The sequence below is a fragment of the Phocoena sinus genome, chromosome 14 (genome assembly GCF_008692025.1).
Source record: "Phocoena sinus isolate mPhoSin1 chromosome 14, mPhoSin1.pri, whole genome shotgun sequence".
NCBI classification, from domain to species: Eukaryota; Metazoa; Chordata; class Mammalia; order Artiodactyla; family Phocoenidae; genus Phocoena; species Phocoena sinus.
Window position 1 is genome coordinate 12,735,556 of NC_045776.1, and position 27,229 is coordinate 12,762,784.

A 27,229-nucleotide genomic window follows, 5' to 3' on the forward strand; every position below is an offset into this window, starting at 1 on the left:
CAGTATCTGCCCACATCACCCCTTCAAATATTTCACAAATATTACTGGGGACTTGCTATCCCCGGAAGCTTCCAATTCTTTCCTCACCTGCACAACCATGCTGAGACCAATATCATAAAATTATGAAGTAAACGAGGGGCATTCAATAAATTACACATTAACTACATATAAATGAACTGGGAGACAAATTCTTATCTCACCTTGGCTCTCATATGCTATAACTGGTCCAAAAGGGCCCAAAACAGAAATATTAGAAGAGTAAACCTTCAAATGCAGTTCATTAAAAACCAGCCTACTAGAAAGCGTTCAGTGCTCACAAACAGGAAGCCATCCAGATGTGAAGCAGGTTTTTAAAAGGCCGCCTACCACATGGTGAGATAAATCCCTACTTGTAAATTGCCACTAGTTTTTTCCCCCGTTACTTAAACAAGAGAAACAGAATTACGTATAATCTCGTAACACCTAAACAATTTTGTCCTGAGCCCAAGAATTTAAATTATCTGTTGGCATTCATTAACTCCAAAATATAATAAATACTGAATACCTTTCCTAAGAACCATTCAACTCAGAAGTAAATCAATGTCTAATAATATTCACTTTGATTCTAGAAATATTTGGTGGCAATTTCTTTGAAATTTAAAAATATTTCATTAAAGAAAAGTTTCTACTCTTAATTACCAGAAAACATTCACCTTTTCCTTTATCCTAAAAAAGCTGAAAAACATAAAAATCATAGGTAGTGTCAACAGAAAATCTCAAAATCAAATACCTCATTTTACAGATATATCCTCCTTTCAAACCCATCAATAAAAGGTGTATTTAAAAACATAGTCTGCTGTTGTTTGCTTTCCATACGACCTGGTACCAAATTTTATCCACGTACAATGGTAAGCAATGCAATGGGTTTCTTAAGGCATACCTTAAGGTTCTCCCTACATTTTTCCTACCTTTCTGAGTTTTGGAGAAAAACGGAAGACTCCTTTCTAAAGACATTTATACTTTTTACAGAACAGGGAGCCTTCAAAGAAATAATTCCATTTCCTAGCCTGTTGTTTTTTTGTTTTTTTCCGGTACGCGGGCCTCTCACTGCTGCGGCCTCTCCCGCTGCGGAGCACAGGCTCCGGACCCGCAGGCCCAGCGGCCATGGCTCAAGGGACCAGCCGCTCCGCGGCATGTGGGATCTTCCCGGCCCGGGGCACGAACCCGCGTCCCCCTGCATCGGCAGGCGGACTCTCAACCACTGCGCCACCAGGGAAGCCCTCCTAGCCTGATTATTAATGAAAAACTAATCCTTAAACTCCCCCATAATCCTTTCTAGTGAAGCAGCAATCTCTCATTTCTGCCAAGCTGAACACAGTGTGACTGAGCAGCCGTCTGAAGTGACCTGGATGTTGACTCTCCTACATCTTGAAATTAGTCTGAGGGAATCTGGGAGCCGGAGCTCAGTCACACGGAAGAGTCGCCATATGGACTAACCCTGCCTCATGTAGAACAAATAGGCCAACCCTCTAAAAGAGCAAGTAATACATTAGATATGGAAACTCTCCCAAGTTATTAAGAAGCCACAACCTTCTAGATATTAAATAGAGGGTAACGTTTTTACCTACAAGTGTTATGATTTCACTGTCCGTTACTAATTTTTTTTTAAATCTGAGAACACACATGTGCTTCACTGTAGCTGCTCTGGCCACTCTAGTAACATATGTCCTTTGGTAGAGAATTTTAAGAGATACTGTCTCATGCCTATATAATAATGGGGTCATTCTATTATATATATGGTTTTGCATCTTTTTTCTAATTACATCATGAACATTTCCCCATGTCATTTTATATTCATCCTAAATTTAATTAGAAATATCTTGATGACTATCTCTGTACCTAAAATAAATACCATATCTCTGATTAATTCTTAGAATAAATTTTTACCACAGAAAACCTTGGTCTAAGTATATGAATACTTTTAAAAGCTTGATACACAGGGCCAAAAGCTTTTTTAAAAAGTTATATCAATTTACAACCCTCCATCAACACCAATTTGAGGGGGGAAAATGTTATCATTTAAATATTTTATTTAATATTTCCTTGATACACTAATAAGGCTGAATACGATCTTTTCATGTAACTATCCATACTTTGTGTTTATTAAATGTTAATATGCTTCACTTACTTTCTGCTTGAGTACTTATCACTACCGACTCATAAGAACATTTTCTATTAAGAATATTAATGCTTTTATTTTTCTTATTTTTTGCCAGTGTTTCTTCTCAGTTGGTCATTTGCCTTTTAGATTTACCTTTGATAGCTTTTGGAATAGATATCTAAAACTTTTATGTAAAAAAGTTTTTTTATATAAAAATATACATAACATAAATATCAAAACCACTCTATACATATTGACTTCTTTTCTGATTTCCCCCACCCCCTTCTCTGCCCTAAAAAGTCCTTTTCTGGTTTGTAAATATATCCATATGATTTCTTCTTACTTTTAAAAATTATTTCATTTTATGTATTTAACTCTTTAATTTAGCTGGAATTTATTTTGGTGTGCAATAAAAATTCAACTTATATTTTCCTCCAAACAGCTACTTCCATTGATTAACAGATTTTTATATAATTATTTTTATCATAAAATAATGTCATATTTGTAAAAACTCAAAAAGTTACCCGTTATAAAGATGAAATATGTTTTGCTAATCCATGTATTCTTAGTTCTGGAAGTCCCTTAGAGAGTGTGTAGGCCATCCTCCCTACGAGATGAGAAAACTAAGGTCTGGACACACTGAGGGATTCGGGCCAAAGCTTCACATACTGATACACAGTGGAGAGAGCCTCAGTCCCCGTGGCTTCCCGAAGACACTGTGCTTAGGCAATATTCTTCAACTAAATCAATTTTCTCATTAAGTACTTAAAATATCAACGAACAGGCACTAATTAAGCCAATTCCAACCAGGAATCACCTTAGGTGATTTTCAAATTTTGATATGTACTAAAGCCTAGGATAATAATAATGGACCACCAATATTACTCTTCTTTTCAAAATTCTTCTCCTTTTCAGTTTTTTCTGAGATATTGGAAGATGACTTTCAGCAACAGATATTACAACAGGGTTTGAGCACAGATGGCATACACACTGTCTAATGTGTGTTGATGTCAAGGACTGTTACTTTGAGGTACACTGCAAAAAATTCTGAAAATTCAGAAAAATTTAAAGAAGAAAGTAAAGACCATCCATAATTATATTATCCAGAGAACAGCATCATTTTAACATCTTGTTTTGTATCCTTTTAGGAATTTTCTAGTTGTGCCTGTGCTCACACACACCCAAATGCACACAAATTTATGTTACAAAAAGTGGGATTACACTAAACAAATTTCCTTGTAAACTTTCTTTTCACCTAACGTCAGATGCAGAGATCTTTCAAGTTAGTAATATAACTCCACATCATTGTTTTTAGTGGTTGTATAATATTCATTATGTGAAGCATAATTTAACTGTATTGATATTTAGAGTTCTGTGATGAACATTGTTATAAAGACATCTTTTCTAACAAGGTTAACTTTAATGTTTTACATAGTGAACTCCAACCAACCTGTTATTCTCCATCAACAGAAAACATGAGACAGTACCAATGAACTCTCTTCCCAAAACAGGAAGACAACCTTGCAGGATCTAACTACCCCACTCTACCAGTTTTGTTTAAATAACCTGAATTTTAGTTCCAAATTGTTCATTTACCCCACATTATGAATCTCCTGCAAAATCCCTTTGTAACATTTGCATTAAGCATCACACACCATATTATTCGTAACCGAGATGTACATTTACTTCTTGGTTGTTCACTGCTCTCTCCTGTGTCTTTAAATCCCCTTTTCCTCTCTGTTTTCATTATTCTCATCTCTTTTTGTCTGGACACTTTCTCAAAAACTTTCTGAAAGGACATGAGTATCCAATTACTTGAAAATTTTTTTGGCCATTCGTCCATTTTGGTGAACTACAGACTCACAAATCACTTCACTTCAAATGTGTGTAGACAGACCTAATAAGTCAACAGATGCTTCCCATTTAATGTTTTGACTAAGTGATAAACGTCATTTTCGGTGAATAGCGATGGGGCTGCAGCGCTTCACAAAATACTTACTTCAGCAGCTCCAGGGTTTTGTGATCGAGGGCGAGTCGGGGGTTTCCAGTCAGGTCTAGTTCTTGCAGTTTTGGAGGCAGGTTTTCTGGTAAAGTGACTTCGCTTAGCTCATTACAGCTCAGGTCCACGCACTGAAGGAACAAGTGGAAACACGAGGAGATGGCCTGGAGAAGTTGTTCGGGTAGTTCTATGCTCCTACTCGTTGCAGGAAAATCAGTGTGACCATTCATTGTACTATGACGGCCAAATGCAGAAACTACGTTTGTCTGCTATTCTGCCATAAACATTTAAAACAAACTGTGCTAAATGTAGTTAAAATTTTACTTTCTTTGAATAACACAAATTCCATGTTCTTTATACTCCCCAGCTTCATCCTTTTAAGTTCATCTCTACATTTAAAAATTAAGCATTAACTGAAAAAGCCTGAAGATCATGTCTCACTCACATTGTTCACAGTATCTCCGCACTTGCTGTGGCCATGAGGGTTACAGTTACAACATCAAGACGGAACTTTAAAGGGCTTGTCTTTGGTTTTTAAAACAAACCAAAAAACACGCAAAATGAGGAGAAGGCAGGGAACGAATATTCAAAATGGGAAGATAATTCAAAAGAAGCTAAATAAGAAAGTGGCGAAAGACTAGCAGGTGGGCCTGCCTACTATATGCACGGGAAAAAGGCAGGAGTCAAATATAGATCCTGCACTCCAGGCATCCAATACCTGGACTCTCCAACAGCCCTGCCTAATCTCACCTGGAAAACTGCCACAAAAAGGGTCAGCATACCGATTAGAACAAAAATTATGTGTTATCTGTGAATGGGAATAACACCACCTTTCTTGCAAAATCTAAGGCTTAAATGAGCTAAGTCCCAAAAGGAGGTGCTGCATTTGTTATGGGAGCGGGGACCAGGGTAGAAGAAGGATCACATGCACAAGAGAGAACAGTTGGCAATTTTTCTGATAAGAGAATGTGTAACCAACAATTTGGCAGAATGGGGAGAAAGCATTCAATTATCTGGCTTGAGCTGGTACCTTATTATAATTTTTTTAAATGCCTAAAGAGCATATTAAAAATCTTAAGGTGGACTGAAAGGCAAATTGTATCCAAGAATTTCAGTCTTAAAAGTGGACAAATTCATCTTTATCTGGAAAATTTTTAAAAAACTTAAATCTATTATGCATTGGGGAGGGGTAGAGACTGGGTAAAATGAAAACCTCTATTTTTGGAGAAATATATTCTCAGTTGAATTCAAACAATACAATGTTTCCACACAAACTGTTTCATACCCTTGCTCTGAAACAGTAGCAATGATATACTGTAATTATTTTTTTACTATGAGCATTATAACCACATTCTAAAAAGTTGGACAGAGATTAGAAAACTTACCGTTAAATTTAACACCTGAACACAACCAGTGTTAGAATTCTATTTTTGTTTCTTTTAGCCTTATTATTAATAAAAAAAACTTTTAAAACCCATAAATGTAGGTACAATTTCATTACATTTCACTTATTCTATATCTTCACTCCCAACATGTTTTATAGTCTTAATACTTTCAACAGAAGTACAAGAATTCACTTAACCTAAATGTTAATAACAGGGACATGGTCATCTCCTTTTTTTGTTTTTCCAAATATAAATAATGGTTGCATGAATAGGACTGGACTGGACTTTAATGAAACTGGACTTTAATGAAACACTGGTAATAATGGTTCATAATGGGCTATTCTGGCAGTATGGTCAGTATACATCAGTACAGATAAAACAACACATGGTGTCAATACAATCTCCTGGTGGTGATGAAACATGAGCTTAAGGCCTGACAGGTGTGGGCAACACAGAACGTAGGTGGTTGACACAAATGAATTCAGAAGTCAGAGCATGCATTATGGGGAAAGAGTAAAGACATTTTAGAACATTACTGAATTTTTTGAAATTGATGAGCAATGTTTTTTAATGTTACCTCTAAAGATTTAAACTTTCACAGTTCTGTAGAGGTAGAATTGCTCATTCTTTAAATTATCAGATTATAAAATGAGCTCAATAGGGTATTCATTTATAAAGATAATGTTGGTGATGGTAACGCAGATCTTATGAGATGGTGCTCACGCACTACCCCCGCCGAGGCCCATTTCATCACCAAGTCTTTAATTCACGGCAGTCAGTTCCCGTAGTCCTGTTCTGACCCACATCACATTTCCCCTGGAGGATTACGATGGCGTCCGAACTTTGCTTTCAGTCTCACTTCCCTCTGCTGCATTCCCCACAATGCTGTCAGGGTGATTCTCTGATGTGGTTTGTTCTATCACATCACACTCCAGCTTCAGTCTTTCTTTTGCTCCCTACTACCCTTCAATCTGCCACCAAAGTTCTCAGCACGTCAACTAAGACCTTCACGCCACCTTTCGCCACCTGCTTCCTCACACTCTATATTCAGCTGCGTCAAAGTTAACTCTTGCATGTGTCATGTTCTCATTTGTCTGTGCCTTTGCACATGCTATTCTCTGTGAATGGAACTCTTCAAGCTATCCTTGCCTTCTACCTGGTAATCTGCCTATTCTTTTAAGACTCAACGCCGCTACAATGTCACTCAATTCCACTACAGCCCCCGTTTCAATTAGATGTTCCTTGTTATAAGTATCTGCTTATTTCTTTCTTTCACTAGACCACGAGCTCGTGGAGAGAAGGGACTGTCTCTTCTCCTCCTATATCTGAAGTGCAGTGCACTGCAAAGATTAGAGGCTCGGTAGATGCCTTCACCGAAAGGAGGAACAAATAAACAATTGATTGCCTGGCACTTGGTAAACAATTATTTGTTGAATGAATAAATGAATGGATCTTATAAGAAGGTTCCTCAGTAATTAAATCTCTTAGGATGGGAACTGAGATACACATGTTTAGGTTAAATTCAGTCTAGAATAAGTAGCACTGCAAAGCAACTGATACGTTTTAAAATGCTTTTGTTTCTGCATGAGAAGGAAACTCTTTAAGGGCAGATAAGCAGAGAAACACCTTTATATAGTTCTGCACATTGAAGGAGGTTTATTCCTGAAAATTACAGGACACTGGTACTTGGTGCCAATCTACTGGTGTCAACACAGATAGTGAGTGCTTTACTTACAAGTACTATTTCCTATTTTTTTAATAGTCCTCAACAAACACTTGTTGACTGAATAGTTGTAATGGCGACCACTAAGAAAATAGAAAATTTGCAAGTGAGACCTGAGAAAAAAAATCGTACCCACATATTCTATGTTGTTTAATGTATGTATTTATATTTAATGCACTAAAATTTTCTTGGAAATACATTGTTAAATAGAATATTGAATCTAAAACGTTATCATCCCCTCTTTCAGGCCCATTCTAGGACACAGCTAACAAAAATCACTCTGCTATAATACAAAACTCTGGTTAAGAATACTCAAAAAAGAATTATCCAACCCTCAGAAAAAGTGAGATAATTCATAATTGAGAAGGAACTCATGATTTAGAGGAAATGACTGCTAATACAATTATATATGAGTACAGGAAAATAATCAGTGTATCTTAAAGAAAGGGAACACGATGTGATGTATAGTTCAAGTGTAAATTATCACAAAAGTTGCAATATGTTAATTATGATGATTCCTCACAAAACATTACCAAAGAAATAAGCATATCAATGTTCACAGCAGTGTATTATTCATTATCTGCCAAATAACTGCCTGGGCTGCCCCGAATCAGCAACTTAACAGAACTAGTGAGCTCTGCTTCTTCCTTCCTCAGACCACAGCTAGTCCCCCACCTCAACTGTGCTGCCCAACAGCTCTGACAGCTCCAAATGGCGGGGCTCCCACTCACCTTCTGCACTCCCTAGTCCTCACAAGGTGAAAGCCGCTGATGTATAACATGTTCCCCCTCCGAACAGGTTCACTAATTTCCATTTTGAAGTCAAAAGAAGCAAATACATCCAAGTACTCAATCAAAAGAACATTTATTTAGCATCTACTAAATGGCAGACAATAAGCCAGACATCAGGGACCTCGAGAGAGATGGCAGACACAGTCCCCACCCCGAGGAACTCCCAGGCTAAAGGGGGAAATGAACACCACTACCTACCTCCAGCTGCTATGATCAACGATGTGTACAAGTGTGCGTGGCTGTGACAGTGAAGGGGCAGCTACTGAGACCACAGAGAGGGCTTTCCAGGAGAGGATTTTTGTGAAGAATCAAAATTAAAGATAAAGAGGCAGATGGGAAACAGGAGGGCATCTAGCAAGCACTGACAGCACGTGCACCAGGCAAGAGACAGAGTGATGCACGGTATACCAGGACACGAAGCAAAAGTGGCTGGTGTGGTTGGAGATGGTCGGGCCCGAGAGCAGAAGATGAGGCTGGAGAGGCAGGTAGGGGCCAAACGGTGAACTACAGATTGTGTCTTACGCTGAAGTCATCTATACTACCTCCCTCTCTCAGAGTTCTACAGGAACCCGAACATTGTAGCTTTAGAGTAAAATACATGTACACACATGTGTAGTATTTCTCATTATATAACTTTTAAGTCAAATTCTCTTTTAACACTTAAACTACTACCTATTCTTGATGTTGCAAAAGGCTAAGTCATCATCACTGTAGGATGTTCACACATCTAAGTAAACCTATTAACTAAGAGAGCCAGTCTGAACCTTTTACTTTAAACACAGACCCTAAAGCCAAGGTTGAAGTTCGGTTTTCCTGTGTAATAGTGTATTTGTCTATAATTATTCAGGAATGTATATTGTTTAAACCTCCCCACCTTTCAGGAAGTTGCAAAAGAAGAACTTTAATTTGTACAGACTCTTCCTTTTAAATTTATATACAGTATCTGTGGTTTTTCTCAACTGGATTTTAGAAACCTTATTGGCAACTACTTGACAAAAATGACAATCAGGGTAGAACTTTGTTTTTTTTTTTTTTTTTTTTTTTTTATTTTTTTTTTTTGCAGTACGCAGGCCTCTCACTGCTGTGGCGTCTCCCGTTGCGGAGCACAGGCTGCGGACACGCAGGCTCAGCGGCCATGGCTCACGGGCCCAGCCGCTCCGCGGCATGTGGGATCTTCCCGGACTGGGGCACGAACCCGTGTCCCCTGCATCGGCAGGCGGACTCTCAACCACTGCGCCACCAGGGAAGCCCAGAACTTTGTTTTAAACAAATCCTCGATCCATCAAATAGCATTCCATTCCTCCAAATAAGCGAATTCCCTTAAGCACCAAAATAAATTATTTATAAAATCTGACTTTAAGAAAATGCATCCTATATAAACTAAGCAATTCCTTTACCTCATAAATTTCATTACCTCATAAAATTGGTTATGTGTGCCCTTGGGGAGACTCAGTGGTATATCACAAAGTTACAGGACACCTGGCCCATGCTTCTGGGGGCTTCAGTGTTACTCAAAGATTATGGAGAGGAAGAGCCTTTATTTTTACATTAAAACTAAAAGAAATGGTAAAAAGTAGAACACAAAATTAGCATGTAATTTTAGATCAAAAAGGAGACTTCAAAGAAATTTATAGATGATTCCAGGCTGTATTCCAGATTTGGGGGCATATGAGCTCACTTCTCTTTTTCCTTACTAAGAAAAGACTCTGAAGAGCAGGATAGTGACCACTTCACAGCCAACTGCTTTGAGGACTCACGGTCACAAGTGCTCCTTTCTCCAGGGGCATCTCTAAAGGGATACTTTTAATATGCATGAGCTCAGAGAGGACCAGTTCTTTATCTGTATGTACACATAACCCACTTCGTAAGATGCATGCAGTATTTCATTGTAAAAGACATGGCTTTGTGTTTAAAAGGGCTGCTGAAATACTTTTTAAAACTAGAGTTAAAAAAACAAACAAATTAGTCTGAGTTAATAAATTATCCCAACTTTGAAAGACAGAGACTATGCAGTCCTAGCTTCCTGCTGGTGAGTTGCCAGTGAGGCAGGGAGAAAAGTGGCTTAAATGGCCGTGTCCTGGTAGACACTGCTTCATTCCTTTTTCCTTAGCTCTTGTCCCAAACAGGAATGGATGCCAGATTCCCCAAATGATAGAAGAATTCCTAAATAACCATTACCCAGATTCCAGGACCATAATGACAATTGCTCCTGCTTCCTGGTTTTTGGATACTGCAGTTCCTAGACGACCTTTTAAGTCTAGTAGGTCAACTACTCTACCAAACTAGACATCTAACTGGCCCCTGATCTGTCTTTATTTCCATTATCCTACTTTCCAAAGAATTAATGCCTTTTCTTTCATCCATTCTGACCTAGCCGTTTCCCCATGTTCTTTGTGTCCTATGACTGAGCCGGTTCTCTCGCTCTCATCTCACTTTAGAAACAACAACATGGCTTGATTCCAAGGGAAATTCAACTTCCTGCAGCCATTGTTCTCAAGAGTGTGGCATATTAAAAATACTTCATACTCCATGAAGTGAAATAACAGTCCTAAAGACGAAGTCACTCAGCTTATCCAAGTGGTTTATTACTGCACAGCACAAACATGAAAATAACCTTCTGAAGAGAATTTAAAACATTTTAAAAGATGCTGTTCACCCAGTAATCAGAATCAGGACACCGCAGGGAAATGGAAAATTTGACAAAAGTTGCTGATATACAGTGTTTAAATTTCAAACTTCATTCATTGTATGTGTCACACATTTCTTTCATCTGCTTAAACCACACTTCAAAAAAGGTAGGACCATGTCCCTAATTGGAAGTAACTCAAATAAAAGCTTTGGTGTTGTTGCAGAACTCCTACATGATCAACGTGACTGCGATGTGGTTCGGCGAAGGGCCCCTGAGGAAGAGAAGCCGAGTGCCACACCCGCGGCCACCTCTGCTTTTCAGGTCCATCAGCTCTAGCAGCCTACGTGAGGACCTCGGCCTGGGACCAGCCAAGCCAAGTCTGGCTTATGTGGTGATTGAGAGCTGATCCGTATCCAGAGGGAGGTCTGTCTATTTTAGAATCAGAACAGAACATGACCTGCTCCAGGAACACAGGACTGGTGGTGGGGTTTGGAAGACTAATTTGAAAGTGCTAAACAAAGGTGAAGACAATAATATCAATACTAAGGAACAAAACGACTATGACTCTGGGTGCACTTGAGCTCATCGAAAAACTCTAAAAAATATACTTTTTTTCCTATGAATTTATATGACCTTCCTGCCCAAGTACAGAATTTGATGCCTGATGATCACCTTAACAGATCTCGCCAAATGCACCAAAATGAGAAAAGGCCAGACCTAAATTTTACCCAAGAATAGGGGATGCATATAGTCTCTGTTTTAGGGGTACATGAATAATGGCCTGATTTTACAAGTTTAAAAAGCTACATTAAAAAAAATAATAATAAAGTAAAATAAAAAACTACATCTTAGCATATATATTTTAGTAATAAAACTTGTTTACCCTTTAAATGATAATTGGTTTTAAAGCTTCGGTAACAAAGCAGTGAACAAGCACTTTTCTTTAATGTCTGAAAAGATGAGACGGCTCACAGAGAACTAGCTAAATATACCAGGATCTTATCCCTCTTTAAATTATCTGTTTATGTTTATAATTGCAATGATCTTCATACCTTTTATGAAATACTTTACAACTATTGTACTTTATTTTCAAGAAGCAATAAGAATACAATCTAGGATTATTAACTCAATGATAATATTTTAATAGCGGCTGGAGTATTTCAACTTAGGAAAAAAATGATTTCTTTTCCATTAGAAACATGCTTTAGGGCTCAGTTTGCAGTCAAGACTCTCATAGGTATTTTATCATCTGTTTACAGCAAATATTTTTACCAGGAATTTTCTTTTGGATGGTTTATTTATTTATTTTTGGCCACACCGCACGGCATGTGGAATCTTAGTTCCCCAACCAGGGATCGAACCCGCGCCCCCCGCATTGCAAGCACGAAGTCTCAACCACTGGACCGCCAGGGAAGTCCCTTGGATGGTTTAAATCTGCATAAATACTTATATAGCAACTTAAAGTATTCTCATATGAAATAACACTAAAATATCATTTCGGAGTTCTCAAACAATATAACTACTACTTTTTCAATACCACTGTCTGTCCAGGGCTGCAAAGTTTGTACTTTGTACATAAAGGAGACTTGATACTGCTCACCGCACCCCACCCCCCCCCCCACCCCCCCGCCTACAAATAAAACCCCAGCAACAAAATATCTCTTGGTAATGGAAGAGCTGGGTCAGAAACACTGGACATTTTTAACATAAGGAAAATGCTAAGCTACAACATCTGGGGTTAAAAATCAAAGAACAAAAGAAGAAAAACTGTAAAAAAAAAAAAAAAGTAATACCAGAAGTAAAATTTGAAAAGGAGCTGTAAAGCAGGGTTACAGGGGAAGGAATTAAATGGAAACACGAGGGCACCAAGTTTAGAACCCAGGAATCCAAGCAAGGGTCTAAGAGAAGATTTGCTTTCATAGAGCAACATTCGTATTTTGCAAAATTTAGTCAAAACCTGAAAAGTTTAAACGTCTATCTATATCTGTATTTTAAACCAGATACTTAAAAAAAAAGAATCTACGATTAAGAGTTATATAACATTAAAAGACAGGTGCAGAAAGACTAGCAAACAGGAGGTTAATCTCGAGGCCTCAGTGCACAGAGACCTGTTTAATGAGGCCCCGTGACAGACACCACACCCCACCACGGAGTAATGGGCAGTGGAGCAGCCTCTGGAAAGCTTAGCTGTCAACACTGCTCCTGCGATGGAAGCAAAGAAGCATTTGCTTAAGTGACAGATTTCCTGGATTTTGTGGATCATCAGCCAGAACAGTTGCTCCATATAATCAACATCAGAGTTGAACTCCATCGAGGTCTTGTAACTAATTATAGTTAACATTTACAGAGCTCGTACCAGGTGCCACTTCTATTTCAAATGCTTTACATGTATTATTTCATTTCATCCTCACAGCAATACTGTAAAGGAAGCACTGTTCTTTCCCTCATTTTACATATGAGGAAACGGAGCAATTAAGCAGCTTTTAGTTGGGATCCACCTCTAGATCTGTCTTCCTTCAGAGCCCCACCTCTTACCTACTGTTAAAGGTATATAAAGTAAAAATAAAATATTTCTGCTAGTTAACAGTAAGTATTCTAAAATGACACGGTCATGTATGGGGTGACAGTGCGCTCACAGTAAAATATTTCATGGCTTAAGCACACACACACGTGCACACACGTATCAAAGGACTTGTACACACCTCAACCATGTAAATGTACAAAACTCCTGTGGTGAAAAATTATTCATGCTATTCAAAGTGTCTTCGAATAGGAGATTAGAATATGCTCCTTGTCTATAACCAGAATTATTTTTTATTAAGCACAAAACTAATCATCAGAAATGCTAAAATGCAAAATGAAAGAACTTCTTATTCTTTGCTCCAAAAAAAAGAATAAAAAGTTGTTGGACGGTTTTCATTCTAGGGAACTGGTTTCGTCCGATGAGACTGCCCTGGGTCAGGAGCCAGGAACTGCAGAATGTCTCTGCCACCAATTTGCTGTCTTCAGTTTATAGAAACCACTTTCTTTTCAGCACCTCAGTTTCCTCACCTACCAAATGGGAATACTATCTATTCTGTCAGGTTTCATTAAACTGAAGTGAATGTTTGGTAATGGTAACAGTAATGAGACTACATCTATATAGGGAATTATTACTAATTGGGTGCTGGGGTGATGGATGCTATTTACTTAGGGGAGTTGTGGGGAGGGGTGTGCAGAGGTACTGTTAACTATTTCAAACTGCTACCAAACCTGATTCAGTCTCTGAGTCTCATAACCACCCTGGAAATAAGCAGGACAAGTATTGTTAGACAGATGGGAAAGAGTTAGGTGGCTATGTGGCTAGTTAGGGACAGAGCCCAGAATACAATTTTCCCCACTCCCAGTCCAGTGTTTTTTGATCACTGTTTTTTTTTTTTTTCCCCTCTGCCGACTCAGAGGTGTAGCCCAGTGCTGAGGAAGGATGGAGCAAGGACAACAGAGAAGTCTTCATTCTGAGGAAATCCAACAAGGGTGCGAACATCCTGAACTGATGAACTAGAGAAAACAAGTCTCTTTGTGGACCCGAAGCTTGCAGTTTATGGAATTGACCCACGTACCTTGATTTCTGGGAGTTGCATAACTTCGGGAAAGACTTCGATGCAGTTGGAGTGAGCAATTGCCGTGTGCATGCGCCTGCAGCTCATGATGGTTGTCGGGACGGCCTTCAGTTTATTCCCACTGAGGTCAATTTCCTCAAGTTCCTCCAGCTTTGCCATTTTACTGAAAAAGAGAAAATCCAAGGGTGGGCAGGTCACAAAGTAATTATAGGGAAATTTAGAAAGAAAATAATAGATAATGAGAACCAAAAGGTAATTTACTGTGACTCTGAAGGTTCTATAAAGATTCACTTGCACTAGTCATTTTAACAGACAAGCTTTTCACTACTGTTTTTGAGTATCGAAGTATTTTGATACCTCCTTTCTTACTACAAAACAAAAACTCTTAACTTCAGCTTTTCGAATTGGCAACAAGAAGAAAAATGGACGTCCTTTTCCTAGGAAAACTCTGTGTGAATTGGGTTACCCTGACAACAATCACTTTACTATGTAGCTTAGCCTGAACTCCAGTGAAAGTCCTACCCAAATGGGTCAAAAGTTGGCCTTAATCTAATCTATGTGTTTTAAAAGTGTGAGAGTATTATTTCTTCGTATTGGCACTGAAACCTCAAGGGAATATACAGAGTAGAGAAGGGTATGGTTTATATGAAGATATGCTTTCTCCTGAAACCCCACTCCCCAAATTCCTTGGACATCCCTTGTGATAACAAGGCGGTCATGAGGAGTAGGATGCTGGAAGGTGATCTGGATCATCTCTCGACCTCCGGCAATGCCCAAATTCAATCTGGACCCAAAAGAAATTTCTCTCAACTCCTGCTAAACACCTACAAAGAAAGAATCTTTCTCATCTTACCTTAATAACAAGTCCTAATGTAATTTAACACTTTTGTTTAAGAATGTCTTGTATTGTTCAATCTTAACCTATAATGTAGAATTACTATTTAATTACATTAATCAATAATTACAGTAACTCAATAAAAAAAAACTCCAGAATTAGGGTTTCTTATATTTTCTGTAAATCCGGAGGGAAAAAACCCTCTGCCTCTACAAACCTATAATGCATCTATCACTCCTCTGGCCCTTTTCCCACCACTTGTGAAGGTGGAATCTAACAAGTGCAGGATTCCCAGTGAGTGCAACTCAAACTTACAATCTAAATCATTTAGTTTAGAGTTATTGGTATCTCCTCTCCTTGCTGTGGTTTCATTTGTCACAATAAACCTTTTAAAAAATTTAGCAAGAAACAGTTTATTGCTTTTCTTTCTGTTTTCTCTCAAAAATAAAGCTTACCTTATTTGCTTACTTGAAAATAAATATACGCCGAAGATACAAGAACTAAGTTTTTATCTTATGAAATCAGATCTTTTAATATCATAAACATTCAACATGGTATTAGGATATGCTACAAACAACACTGTATGCACAGACTGTGAAGTAATCCATCTGTGATAGCCTGAATTTGTAAGATTATTATTTGAATATGTTGTCATCATATTGTGAGAAGAAATGTGGAGAAACCAAATGAGTAACAGGCACAAAAAAAGATTGAGAGTATAAACGTCAGGTCCAAGAAAGAAACCATGTCAAGGAAGTTTCTATCCCTCAGCATAGAAAGGAGGTGGTCAAAAAAATTCTCTGTAGTTAGGGTGATTACTGCTGGCATGGGTCACTGGGGGATACCCTCAGAATTTGAGCTGATGATCATTTCTCCAATAATTTCAGAGATATTATTGCTATGTGACGACTATGTTTTCTTCCAAAAATAACATCTCATTCCACAGTAAAAGAAAAGTACATTAAAAGAAAAAAAAGAAAGAAAGAAAAGCTTAATCAGTAACATCAAATGAGGGGGAAAAAGTAAAGAAATAAATGTATACTACAAAAATAGAGTAATACTTGAAGTCAATGCATATTTGGGCCTCTCTCCTTTAGTAAGGGTTTCAACAGACTGGTATCCTTGATGCTAGCAGAGGGAGGCTGTCCCCGTATTTTGCTTTGGCCCAGTACTAAGTCGCAGTTAGCAGCAGAATATCAGAGGGGTTAGTGTTTGCTTCTTTGATGTGTGGGTGTGAGTTCTAAGACCTAACTTGTTAAAGCTTCACTCAAAGCAAGATACAATGCCACTGCTCCCCAAAATCAGAAATTAAAATTAAAATAGACTGAAAAGTAGAATTTTCTAAGAGCCATAAATTATTTGTAACGTCACAGTTTCTAAGAAAGCACAGGCCACCATTGCTTTCTATACCATAAGCATAAATACAAAAGCTATTAGCTAATTGAGAACCTTCAGATTCCTAGTTTATGTTCTAATTCTCACACATCATACTAGGTTAATCTTTTTTTTTTTTTAATTTGACTGGTTAAAAGGAAGCAAAAGAAAAAATATACCTGCTAGATGACATGCCTTATTTCAAAATCATAAGAACATTCTAGCAATTGGGTCCTTGGATACATTCATATTAGAAAAATCAACACACTTCTCTTTAGGGGAATGCTGACAATGGCTTATATAAAAGACACTGTGAATAAGAATCAGGAGGAACAAGCTTTACATTATCTGGGAAATAAACATGTTAGTTTTTGCCTTTCCATCTATGAATCCATTTTCAGAAATGCAATGAAGGACGTCACTCTGTAATCTTCTTTTACCTTGCTGGAAAACTCTGAAGTCGGTTATAGGCCATGTGAAGAATCTTCAGATGGGGGTGTCCTGTTAACAAGGGTACACATTTATCTGTGAGGTTGTTATTCGTCAAATACAACTCCTGTAAGACGCTGTTTGTCTCTTCAGAAAGTGTGGCTGGAGGAAGGGTTTCCAGTTTGTTTGCAGATGCATTCAGGAATCTCAGGCTACAATGACAAAAATGCAACAGAATCCCACTGATAAGCCACAGGTCTAGTCCAGAATCTTCAACAAACCTAGAATTTTTCTGATTGATAACTGGCATATTAGAAACTGGGTTTAGAAACATGAATCTAAAGGTAGGTCTTGGCATGGAAGCAACCTAAATGTCCATCGACAGAGCAATGGATAAAGAAGATGTGGTACATATATATACAATGGAATATTACCTAGCCATAAAAAAGAATCAAATAATGCCATTTGCAGGAACATGGATGGACCTAGAGATTGTCATACTGAGTGAAGTAAGTCAGACAGAGAAAGAGAAATATCGTATGATATCACTTATATGTGGAATCTAAAAAGAAATGATACAAATGAACGTATTTACAAAATAGAAACGGACTCACAGACTTAGAGAATGAACTTATGGTTAGTGGGAGGAAGGGCGGAGGGAAGGGATAGTCAGGGAGTTTGGGATTGACATGTACACACTGCTGTATTTAAAAAGGATAACCAACAAGGACCTACTATATAGCACAGGGAACTCTGCTCAATGTTATGTGGCAGCCTGGATGGGAGGGGAGTCTGGGGGAGAACAGATACATCTATGTGTAGGGCTGCGTTGCTTTGTGCACCTGAAACTATCACAACATTGTTAATTGGCTACACTCCAATATAAAATAAAAAGTTTAAAACAAAAGAAAGATAGGTCTTGGCTTTGGCAGGCATACAGATACGTGACTCCACTGTCCATAATGAACACAGTAGCTATCTGTATGTGTTAACTACACAGAGAAATCAATTTTTATGGAAGCACAAAGGTGAGAGAAAGTGATTAACTTTATAGCTGGTGGGGAGTCGAAGGGATAGTGATAAGATAAAATTAATATTCTGTCTTAAGAAAGAGAAAAACAATTGCCTATTTTAAAATAAAAGAGCTCTTATAGTAATAAAATAATTAGACATTAGATCACAATACAACTAAATCACATAGTGACTAAGTCCTTTTCAGTATGATGCCCAAACCATATTTTACTGACATATATTCACAACTGCAAGGGATAATTTACTCTGTAGTAAAATAATGTAATACTATGTAGTAGTGAAAATGAAGAACAACTACAGGTATCAATAGGATGAATCTCACAAATATAATATTGAGTAAAAGAAGCCAGATACCAGAGGATACACTGCATGATTCCCTAATTATAGAGTTCAAAATCAGGCAAAACTTATCTGTGGTATTAGAAGTCAGGGAAGGGAAGCAGTGTCTAGGAGACAGCTTCTAATTTTTCCAATATGATAACATTCTGGTTCTTGATCTGAGTGCTGGTCACATGAGTGTGTTCACTTTGAGAAAATTTATCAAGTGCTACAGTTACGATATGGCCCCTTTTCTGTATCTATATTATACTTCAATAAAATTTACATTAAAACAAGATGGATATGCTACCAGTTATCCAAATGATACAGTGAACAATAGCTAAACTATGAAGAATGTTTTTACACCTGAGATAACTAAAACTGTCAAAAGCTGTATATTGTGAAACACAGATAAATGCAAAATGCAAAGCTGGGGAACTGAAACAGAATCCTTGCTGCGATCAGGTTCCAAATTACTGGAAAGGGAGGGAAGGACAGAGCAGGAACTGTGCACGGCTCACGGGCAGACAACCCTGCTGCTTCACAGTGGATCTCCACCACGTGTGTTCCATAGTGAAGCTGCAGTGACCCGAGCGTGGAGAGCATCCAGCCCACAGGACTCACCTGCCATGGTTGCCAAGGTCAAAGCTGACTTGTCCCCCACCCCTTACCTAGAACTACCCTGTTAATGAACTGCCTTTCTCGTTTCAAAACCACCCAGGTTTGAAATGTTCAGCATTCAATTCAGGACTATTTTACCATATGTTAGTAAAAAAGAATAAAATCTTCCTTAAAAAGGAAGACTCTGGAATACCAGGTACAGTTATTTTTAAGCTTGGATAAAAAGAAAGCTTTGTATTCGGGCGTCATCACCAAAACTGTCATCCCAAGCCCTCAGTCCACTAAGTTAATACTCTCCAATCTTGCGACCTCCACACACTTACACACACACGGCCCAACTCCACTACTTATCTAAGGAAAAGCAGCTTCCCCAAAATAGAACATTTTCCATTAAAGAAACATGTATTCCGTTGACATTAAAAAAAAAAAAAGGAAGTTAGAAAAAGGCTGTACAAAAAAAAGAAAGGAAAAAGTCTGTACAGACCATAAATAGTCATGGGAAATTATAGTCGTGTGTGCTACAGAGAAGAAAATAAAGGTCATTCATGCAGTTTCTGAAATGGTTCTGACATAGGAAGGAAACCCCTTCCAGCACCATAGTTCTTTAAAGTACTTTTACCAGTCTCATTTGTATCACCTGACTTAAATACCCTGTTAAGATTCCTTCAGTGTAGAATTAGAAAAAATTAAAATGCATTGCCCTAAAACAACTTGCAATGGGGTTGGCTGGGAAACTCTGACAATCTCATTAAAATACAATTCTCTAGGAAATATGTAGTTATAGATACATGAAAAGAAAAGAAAGAAATTAACTCATGAATATTTGCATATTTTTAGGCCAGAAAAAGAGGGAAAGTTGCTTTGAAAGGAAAAAAGACTGACTAGTGAATGCTCACCTAGAAAACTGCAAAAGGGACTTTAAAAACTCCTTACAACATCTGATGAAGGGAAGAGAGGGATTTCCAAAAAGACTTGTCCTCTCATCTTGTTGAAATTTGCCTGTATTGAAGTTTATACTCTTTATGGGAAACGGCGGGGGGGGGGGAGGGAATCCTGCACCCTCCACTCCAGGAAATGAAACTAAGTTGAAACTACATGGGCTGGTTCCAAAGGATTTAGTTTGAATTGAATAAAGCCTGATTGAATCATCGTGTTAGCTAACAGTCAAAGAGCAAACAATTGGGCTAAAAACATTTTTGATTATAATAGTCTCCGGGAAATTAAATTCAATACCAATCCTTTTAAAAATAAAATACCTGTCCCACAGCCTCACGTTTCAGCAGGAGGCAAATTAAGTTGGTTTAATCATCTGGGTGTTGTATTTCCATCAGAGTGAGCAACTACTTTAATTTTGTAAAATTTCTCCAGTATGGGTAACGGCTTTACTCAATAAATATGGTGTATAACCCCACCCCCTGCTTTCAAAGCCTCCCCAAAACTAAATTCCTAAAGCACTGAGTTTGGTCTCAACTCAGTATGATGTGAGAGAACTTCCTCAAGCTTTTCCCTTATAGGTTTTTGTAATAACTCTATAAAAGACTTGTTTAATGTGCCATGAGAGTTTCATCCATAGAACCCTCTTCACTATGCAACCCTCTTATAATTATTAGAGAAGAGCAGTAACATATCACTTTTTCTCATTTGTAAAGTGCTCTCTAGAGACCACAGCTCTTTCCTATTTCCTGTTTCACTTGATTCTCCCAACATCCCAGAGATGCCCCCCTTAATATTTCACAGAAGACAAACTGAAGCTGAGAAAAGTCAAATTACCTGGCTGCTGTTAAATAGTAATTAGTGTCAGAGCCAGAAATAAACCCAGATCTCACCAATCTTAGAGTCCACTATTTCCTAACAAAATTCAACTGGTAAAAACAGTAATAATAAAACTTTCCTGAGGACATTTTCATAGGCCTTCTCCAAAAAAGCTGGAGGCCAAGCAGGGCACCTGCTGGGTAGTGTGAAGACCACACAGCGCTTCAAACTCCATTCCTAAAATAACTTAATAAATAGCACAGTACTCAAAAACTTTTCTTAGCAGGAAGTGCAAACCTTGTAGAGAAAAGACTCACATACAACTCCTGCCCTGAAGCAGTTGGAAAGTTGCCCATGACAGCAGTGAGACAAATCCACTCCTTGCTTCTTGAGCAATTACTCTTCTTCCCTGGCACATTCTGTTCCGGTCTGTTCTAGCTCATCTAGGTTTTTTTGTTTTGTTTTCATTTTTCAGTAATTCCCAGCACACCCTTAACTTTTACAGCCAAATTCTGTCCTGAAACAAAGCACAGGATTTGGTACCACAACAGGTCTACCTATTTGCAGGCGTACCAGGCATTCTGCATTCAAATGATTTTTCTGCACATCAGTACTGGGACGTGTAAGTCTATTGAAAATGCAAAAGGTTAAGACCCTAAGCACAGCAAAATTCTTTGACTTTTGTACAACTCCCTGATTTCTGGCCCCCAAAATCTTCCAGAGGTGCCAAACAAAATGCTCTAAATTCCTTATCATTTGTCCATATAACACAACGCTTTTGACAATTTCATCTACTGATATCTTCAGAAGACTGATAGCTCTTAAAGCAGGGGCTTTCAAACTTTTCATTAATGGCAACCAAGAGTACAAAATACATTTTACAGGACCACCCAGTACAGATGCGACATATACATGTGTAAATGAAACAAAAGTTTCTTGAAACAATACTTAACCTTATTCTATCTTACACTGGTATTTTCTATGCCATTTTTTTAAGCGCTGGTAGAAACCCACTAAATTACTGCACCTCACTTATCAGTTTGAAAAAAGGACGCCTATTATTCATTGTCTAGCAACATCACCTAATAGTGAGGGTTGCGTGTGAAGAGAAAGTGCGTACGTATAGCCTAACAGAACTCACACACTATTATTTTGAAAATTATTCTGAAAATCTGCCTGGCTTGGGCAGTAAAGATCATAAGCCTACAGAGCAAAGGAAGAAAGGTTACACAGATGTATGAACTGTTGAACAAGAACTCGAAAAGAATTAATTTTAAAAATTAAGTATAATTAATTAAGAATTAGTTAACTGATGTAGCACTATAAATTAATCTAGAGATATCCTAATTTCATCAATTATACCACTGATGTTCTCTATCTGGTCCAGAATCCAATTTAGGATCGCACATTCCATTTCCTTATCATGCCTCATTTGTCTCCTCTAATCAGTCTTAATTTAGATTTGTTTGATGTTTTATCATCATTAGAATTTAGAATAATGGGATGCATTTCTGGCAAAAACACATAGAAGTGATGTTGTGCCTTTGTTCCTGAAGGTATGTGATTCTCAACTTCAACTCCCAGATATTCTTATTACGTAGGTCAGCGTAAGTCTTCAAAAATCTATAGAATTAAGAATTCTGATGACTGGCCAAGTTGAGTCAGTAGAACTGAGATAAGGGCCAGAAATCTGCATGTTTAGTAAGTAATCTAGGGGATTCTGAACACACTCTGAGAAACACTATTTTATTTCACTACGGCTCTCAAAACATCAGAACTTCCCAAGATAGCTCTCTCTCCTTAGGAAAAGTAGTGTAGGCATAACTTAGCTCTTCAAAATGCCAGAAATATCTATCTTTGCCAAAAGCCACCAGTTGTCATGGTTAATCGATCACGCTCTCCCAAATTTTCTATTCCCTTTTAGTCCCCTTGATATTTACACATATTCTGTCTGAGTCACTAAAACTTATGGTCTGTAATGTGACTAATACTACGGGGATATTTTAATAATTACCATGTACTTCATTTGCACATACACTCTCCCCATTCCCATCCCCTGAAAATACCTTGTTCTGTTCCAACCAAGGATAAAAACAGACCCTAATCCCCACCCACAATAGGAATCTATAACTCTCCTTTGAAGGGCCCATTGTGACTGACCTCATCAGGAGCAGCTCTCTGGCCATGATGTGAGAGTGCATATGTGAAATGGACAGGGAACCAGCCATTGCCGAGATTTCAGAAAGGACAGAAGGATGGCAGTACCTCATCCATCCAACTTGGTGACCCACGGGGAATATCTACTCCCACTCTTGCCCATCTGTTGATGAAAACTGATTATCTGAAACTCTTTTGGGGGTTTCCATCAAGAAAATTCTCAACTCTAAGCAAAAAGGGATAAGATGAGAGATCTAGGCCGGTAAGATCCAGATTAGAATACTTGCCAGTTCCCCTCACAGAACCAAATCCTGCCCTGACCACAAGATACAAAATCACAGTCAACTTCTCAGCAAATATGGTCTAACATATTTTACATCTGTCTATAGTTTTTGAGCTGCCAGTCAAAAGAAATAAAACTCAAAGAAGAATATGGAGGGTAAACTCATAAACTTAAATTGTTGATTCAGGTCATAAGAATTTTAATAAAATCGGTCTGAAGTTTTCAGAGGAAGATAAAGATATCACTAAAAGTCATCTAATTTAAAGTAGATTCCCCTCTCTTATCTGGTTACCTGCTACCAGGTAAAGCAGATTAAAATACACCATTCTAAAGCTGTAATATCTCAGAGACAATATTATATAATCAAAACCATGACACTGTGTTTTAGCAGAAAGATTCAGAGCTAAAGAAATCTCCTTAGAAAGAGAGTTTAAGTTCAGCCTTTTGCTGTGTCCAATAAAACATGTTTTTCTGACAGTTCTCATGAAGCTTCCAAGCACAAGTTCTACTGAGAGAACAAACAAAACCATTTTTAACTTATGAAGACTTGTATTCAAGCCTTTTCCTCAGTTATATAACCAAACACAGAACTGGTAACAATAATTTATTACCACAAAAAAAAAAAAGAAAAAAGAAAAAGTGAGCATCTGTATATTTTTTAAGATTTGTATTATGGAGCAAACTGAATGGAAGGAGAATTGAAGCAGTTTCATTACTGCCTGGGGCTATCTACCAAACACAAAGCCCTGTATTATACAACAAAGTGCTGTTCTTCATACCAGGAGCCTAAATTAAAACCAATCCTATCATTTTCCTTCTCCTTTACCCTATCAACCCCACCTTTTATTACAGTTTATTGTGCAGTTATTTTAAGCTCAGCATTAGGTTGTAAGCTCCTTGAGGGTAATACCGATGTTAGTCATTTTTCAGTCCCCTGCAGTACCCAGCACAGTGACTTAAACTTACAAGGTCAGTAAGACACTGGCCATCCTGAACCATGTAAATGAAAACAAATCACAACTGAAACCACCTGCAAAGAGCTTGTGAAGATTCTTTCCTAAAAAACCCTCTTTTAATACTAAAATAGCCCTCTTTTAATATTTTAAGCTTCATGTTTTCTAGGTTGACCTGCTCCCACAATAGTCAGTAGTAGTTTATTCCTTCCCCTCAAGCTAATCAAACCAAATATACAGTAGCTCTACATTTTCCTGAATGTAAATTATGCCTCGATTAAAATTTTTTTTTTAATTTAGATAGAGAAAACCTCAGTTATTCAGGTTTTGGAAAGGGGATAAATAGAAAAAGTATTATCCCTTTAAGAAGCAGTAAATAGTTTGGTAAAGCATAGGGAATAGAGTCAATATTTTTATCATAACTCTGTATGATGTATAATCTACAGAAATAGCAAATCACTATGCTGTCTACCTTAAATTAATATAATATTGTAAAAGTCAACTACATTTCAATTTTAAAAAGTTCTATCTTTCTTGTCTTCCAACAAATGAAATAATACAAGAATGTTGTTCAAAAAAGATCTCATTGACTTTACCCCACCCTCTTTATGACCCTATCTGCCTGAGAGAACCAAACCTCTTAACCTTTCTGACTCAGAGTCATGACAAGGTCAGTTGCTACACGAGGCTGGAGATGGCGTTATTGCATTGCTTGGAAAACAAAGGCACTGGAATATGCCTTCTTGGAAAAGTTTCTTACTTCTGCCTCTTTTGGTCATTTGCTTTTCTCTCATAAAATAAAAGCAGGATGCTTGCTCTAATTCACTCAGCCCCTTACTCCAGCACTCCCTGTGCTGGAAGGGCATCTGGCACAGCCTGCCCTCCTCCCAAGAGCTACAGAGGCTGCCTACTTCCCCCGCACCAGCCCCTACTTTCCAAAATGCAGCTGGCTCTGGATAGGCCCATTTATTCAGACTAGGGTATTTCTGCCTAAATGCCTTTAGCTTATACTGTGGGCTCAGCTTATTCTGCTCTCCTTGATAGCAATGTTCCCTTTCAGTGGCTCAATTCAGGTCCTAAATTTTCCATACTGCATGACCAGAAATATTCTAGTTCATACAATCACCACTTTTCCAACATACAGATTCCATTTGGGACTGTACAGAATAGACAACAAGGGAAAACCTGCGCAGCCACAAAGTCAACAGTCCATGCAGCGGTTCTCGACCCTGGGAGTCAGCAGAATTGCCTGTGGAACAATCTAAGTTAAAGCTGCCCCCTCACAACTGCTCATCTGAACATGAACACACAGTCTCCTGGACCACACTGTGAGCGACCTCAGGCACACATTGTCAGATCTGGCTGGCACCAGGGAGACTCAATGACTGCTTAGGGACGCCTCTAGAGAATGAAAAACATATTCAAGTGCCCCTTTGAAATAAAATTCTCAGAAATGAGTAAAGAATGATTATTATCTATTGGAGAGTTCCAGCACTATTTACCTACTCTACTAGCCATGATCTTATAAGACTCAGATTCAAAAATGGTTTTATCTCACTCAAAGACTCCTAAAACCTGAATCTGTCTCCCTTTTGGTTTCTACTGATTCAGTGTAGATCCCCCAGGAGAACAAGTGGATTCTCATTATAAAACTGCACCCAAATTTTCCCTAGTTAGCCTTATGAAAGAAAACACAAGGCTACAACATGACATAGAATTCTCCCGCAGGGGAAGAAACCAAATCCTATAGTATTCATAACAATAAGAAACAGGTCTAGAGCTACCCACAGGCTGTACATTGTCCTTTGATATGAATGCAAAAGCAAGAACAATTCTTTAAATTATCTTGAAATATTGTTCTTTTTGTCAGGGGAATGACTTAGCACCAGTCAATTACAATGTAACAATCCCATTTCCCCACAATTCCATTATTTCTCAATAATTATACCAGTAGGAATTCATTGTAACTTACATTAAGTACAGAGAATAAATTTTTTTTTAAAATGAGGAAAACAAAGGAAAAGGAAAGGAATGCTGGACATGTTCTCTGTCTTGATCTGGGCGATGGTTATGGGGTATATATGTATGTAGAAGTTCACTGAGCAGTATGCTCAAAGTTGTACACTTTTTGACTGTAAGTTACATCTTGATAAAAAGATTTTTTTGAAAAAGGAAAAGGAGAGAAAGAAAAAAATGCAAATCCAAGATCAAGGGTAGTATTTAAAAGTCCTTAAATTTTTTACCTTTCATTAAACAAATATTTATTGAACACCTTAGAAAGGAACCCTCCTATACTGTGGATGGGAACAATTTCTTTAAATACTTAGTAAACAAGTTATTTAGAAAAATTCTCTTCGTTCAAAAAGAAAATAGTTTAAATGCAAGGGTAAACCTGTGGTAAAGATAAGACAATTGGTAAAAAAAAAAAAAAAAAAGTAAAACTCTAGAAAAATCTATCTCTGTCACCCAAAGCCATAAATATGTGAAAGCAAGAACAGAGAATCCTAAGGTAATTACACTAAGCCTAGAGCGGGCTGCACAAGTTTTGACCAGACGGCAAACGTCCCACCCTTGTTTTTATATCGACACCTCCACAGCTCACGCTTACGCACAACTCAACCCACTTAAGGAATCAAAATTAAAGAAGCAGAGAAATTAAGAAAGACTCTCTAGGATATTCCTGCCTCTATTTCCTACAAAATGGTGACAGAAGTGGCTGGCAATACCATTTTCTTCATAAATCTAAGACAGAGGGACAGTCACAAAGTCCACTTTAAATGGTCTGAGATCACCTAAGAAAAGAATGCTAATTAGGGGGCATCTTACAAGGCGACGAACAACCAAAACAAACCAGCAGCTTTACCTGTCGGCCTTCATCAGAAGGTTGGGTGGCAGCTCCAGGAGCTGGTTGTGCTGCACATCCAAGACCTCCACTGAGGTTCTTTCTAGCCTTTCGGGAAGCCTTGTCAGCTGGTTGTGTCCCGCCAGTAGTTTCCGGAGACTACTATTACAAAATAAGCTGTGCAAACAAGGACAAAGACAGAAGGAAACTTACTGAGAGCTCATTTGGGATGAAGTTTTCAAAATGAATAGGAGTAGGAAAAGACTTAAAATCATCTCTCTAAGAAACCTAAATCCATTCAGAGCAAGGGCAAATGCATTGTCACGTAAGCTCAAAGTTGGAGCTGTTCATACTTCAATACTTTCCA

The 27,229-nt window shown here is 38.0% G+C and overlaps 1 protein-coding gene across 2 annotated transcripts in view; it reads right to left on the reverse strand.

Moving 5' to 3' along the window:
- Window positions 1-27,229, reverse strand: part of PHLPP1 (PH domain and leucine rich repeat protein phosphatase 1) — a 208,479-nt gene that overhangs the window by 15,610 nt on the left and 165,640 nt on the right. Inside the window, exons 10-13 of one of the 2 annotated variants that reach the window (XM_032602851.1) lie at window positions 26,884-27,039; window positions 16,916-17,116; window positions 14,267-14,429; window positions 4,140-4,270 (exon numbers count right to left, since the gene is read on the reverse strand). In XM_032602851.1, coding sequence (XP_032458742.1) covers window positions 4,140-4,270; window positions 14,267-14,429; window positions 16,916-17,116; window positions 26,884-27,039 — 651 coding nt within the window. The remainder of the gene's footprint in view (window positions 1-4,139; window positions 4,271-14,266; window positions 14,430-16,915; window positions 17,117-26,883; window positions 27,040-27,229) is intronic. The other variant, XM_032602852.1, reaches the window with a different exon arrangement.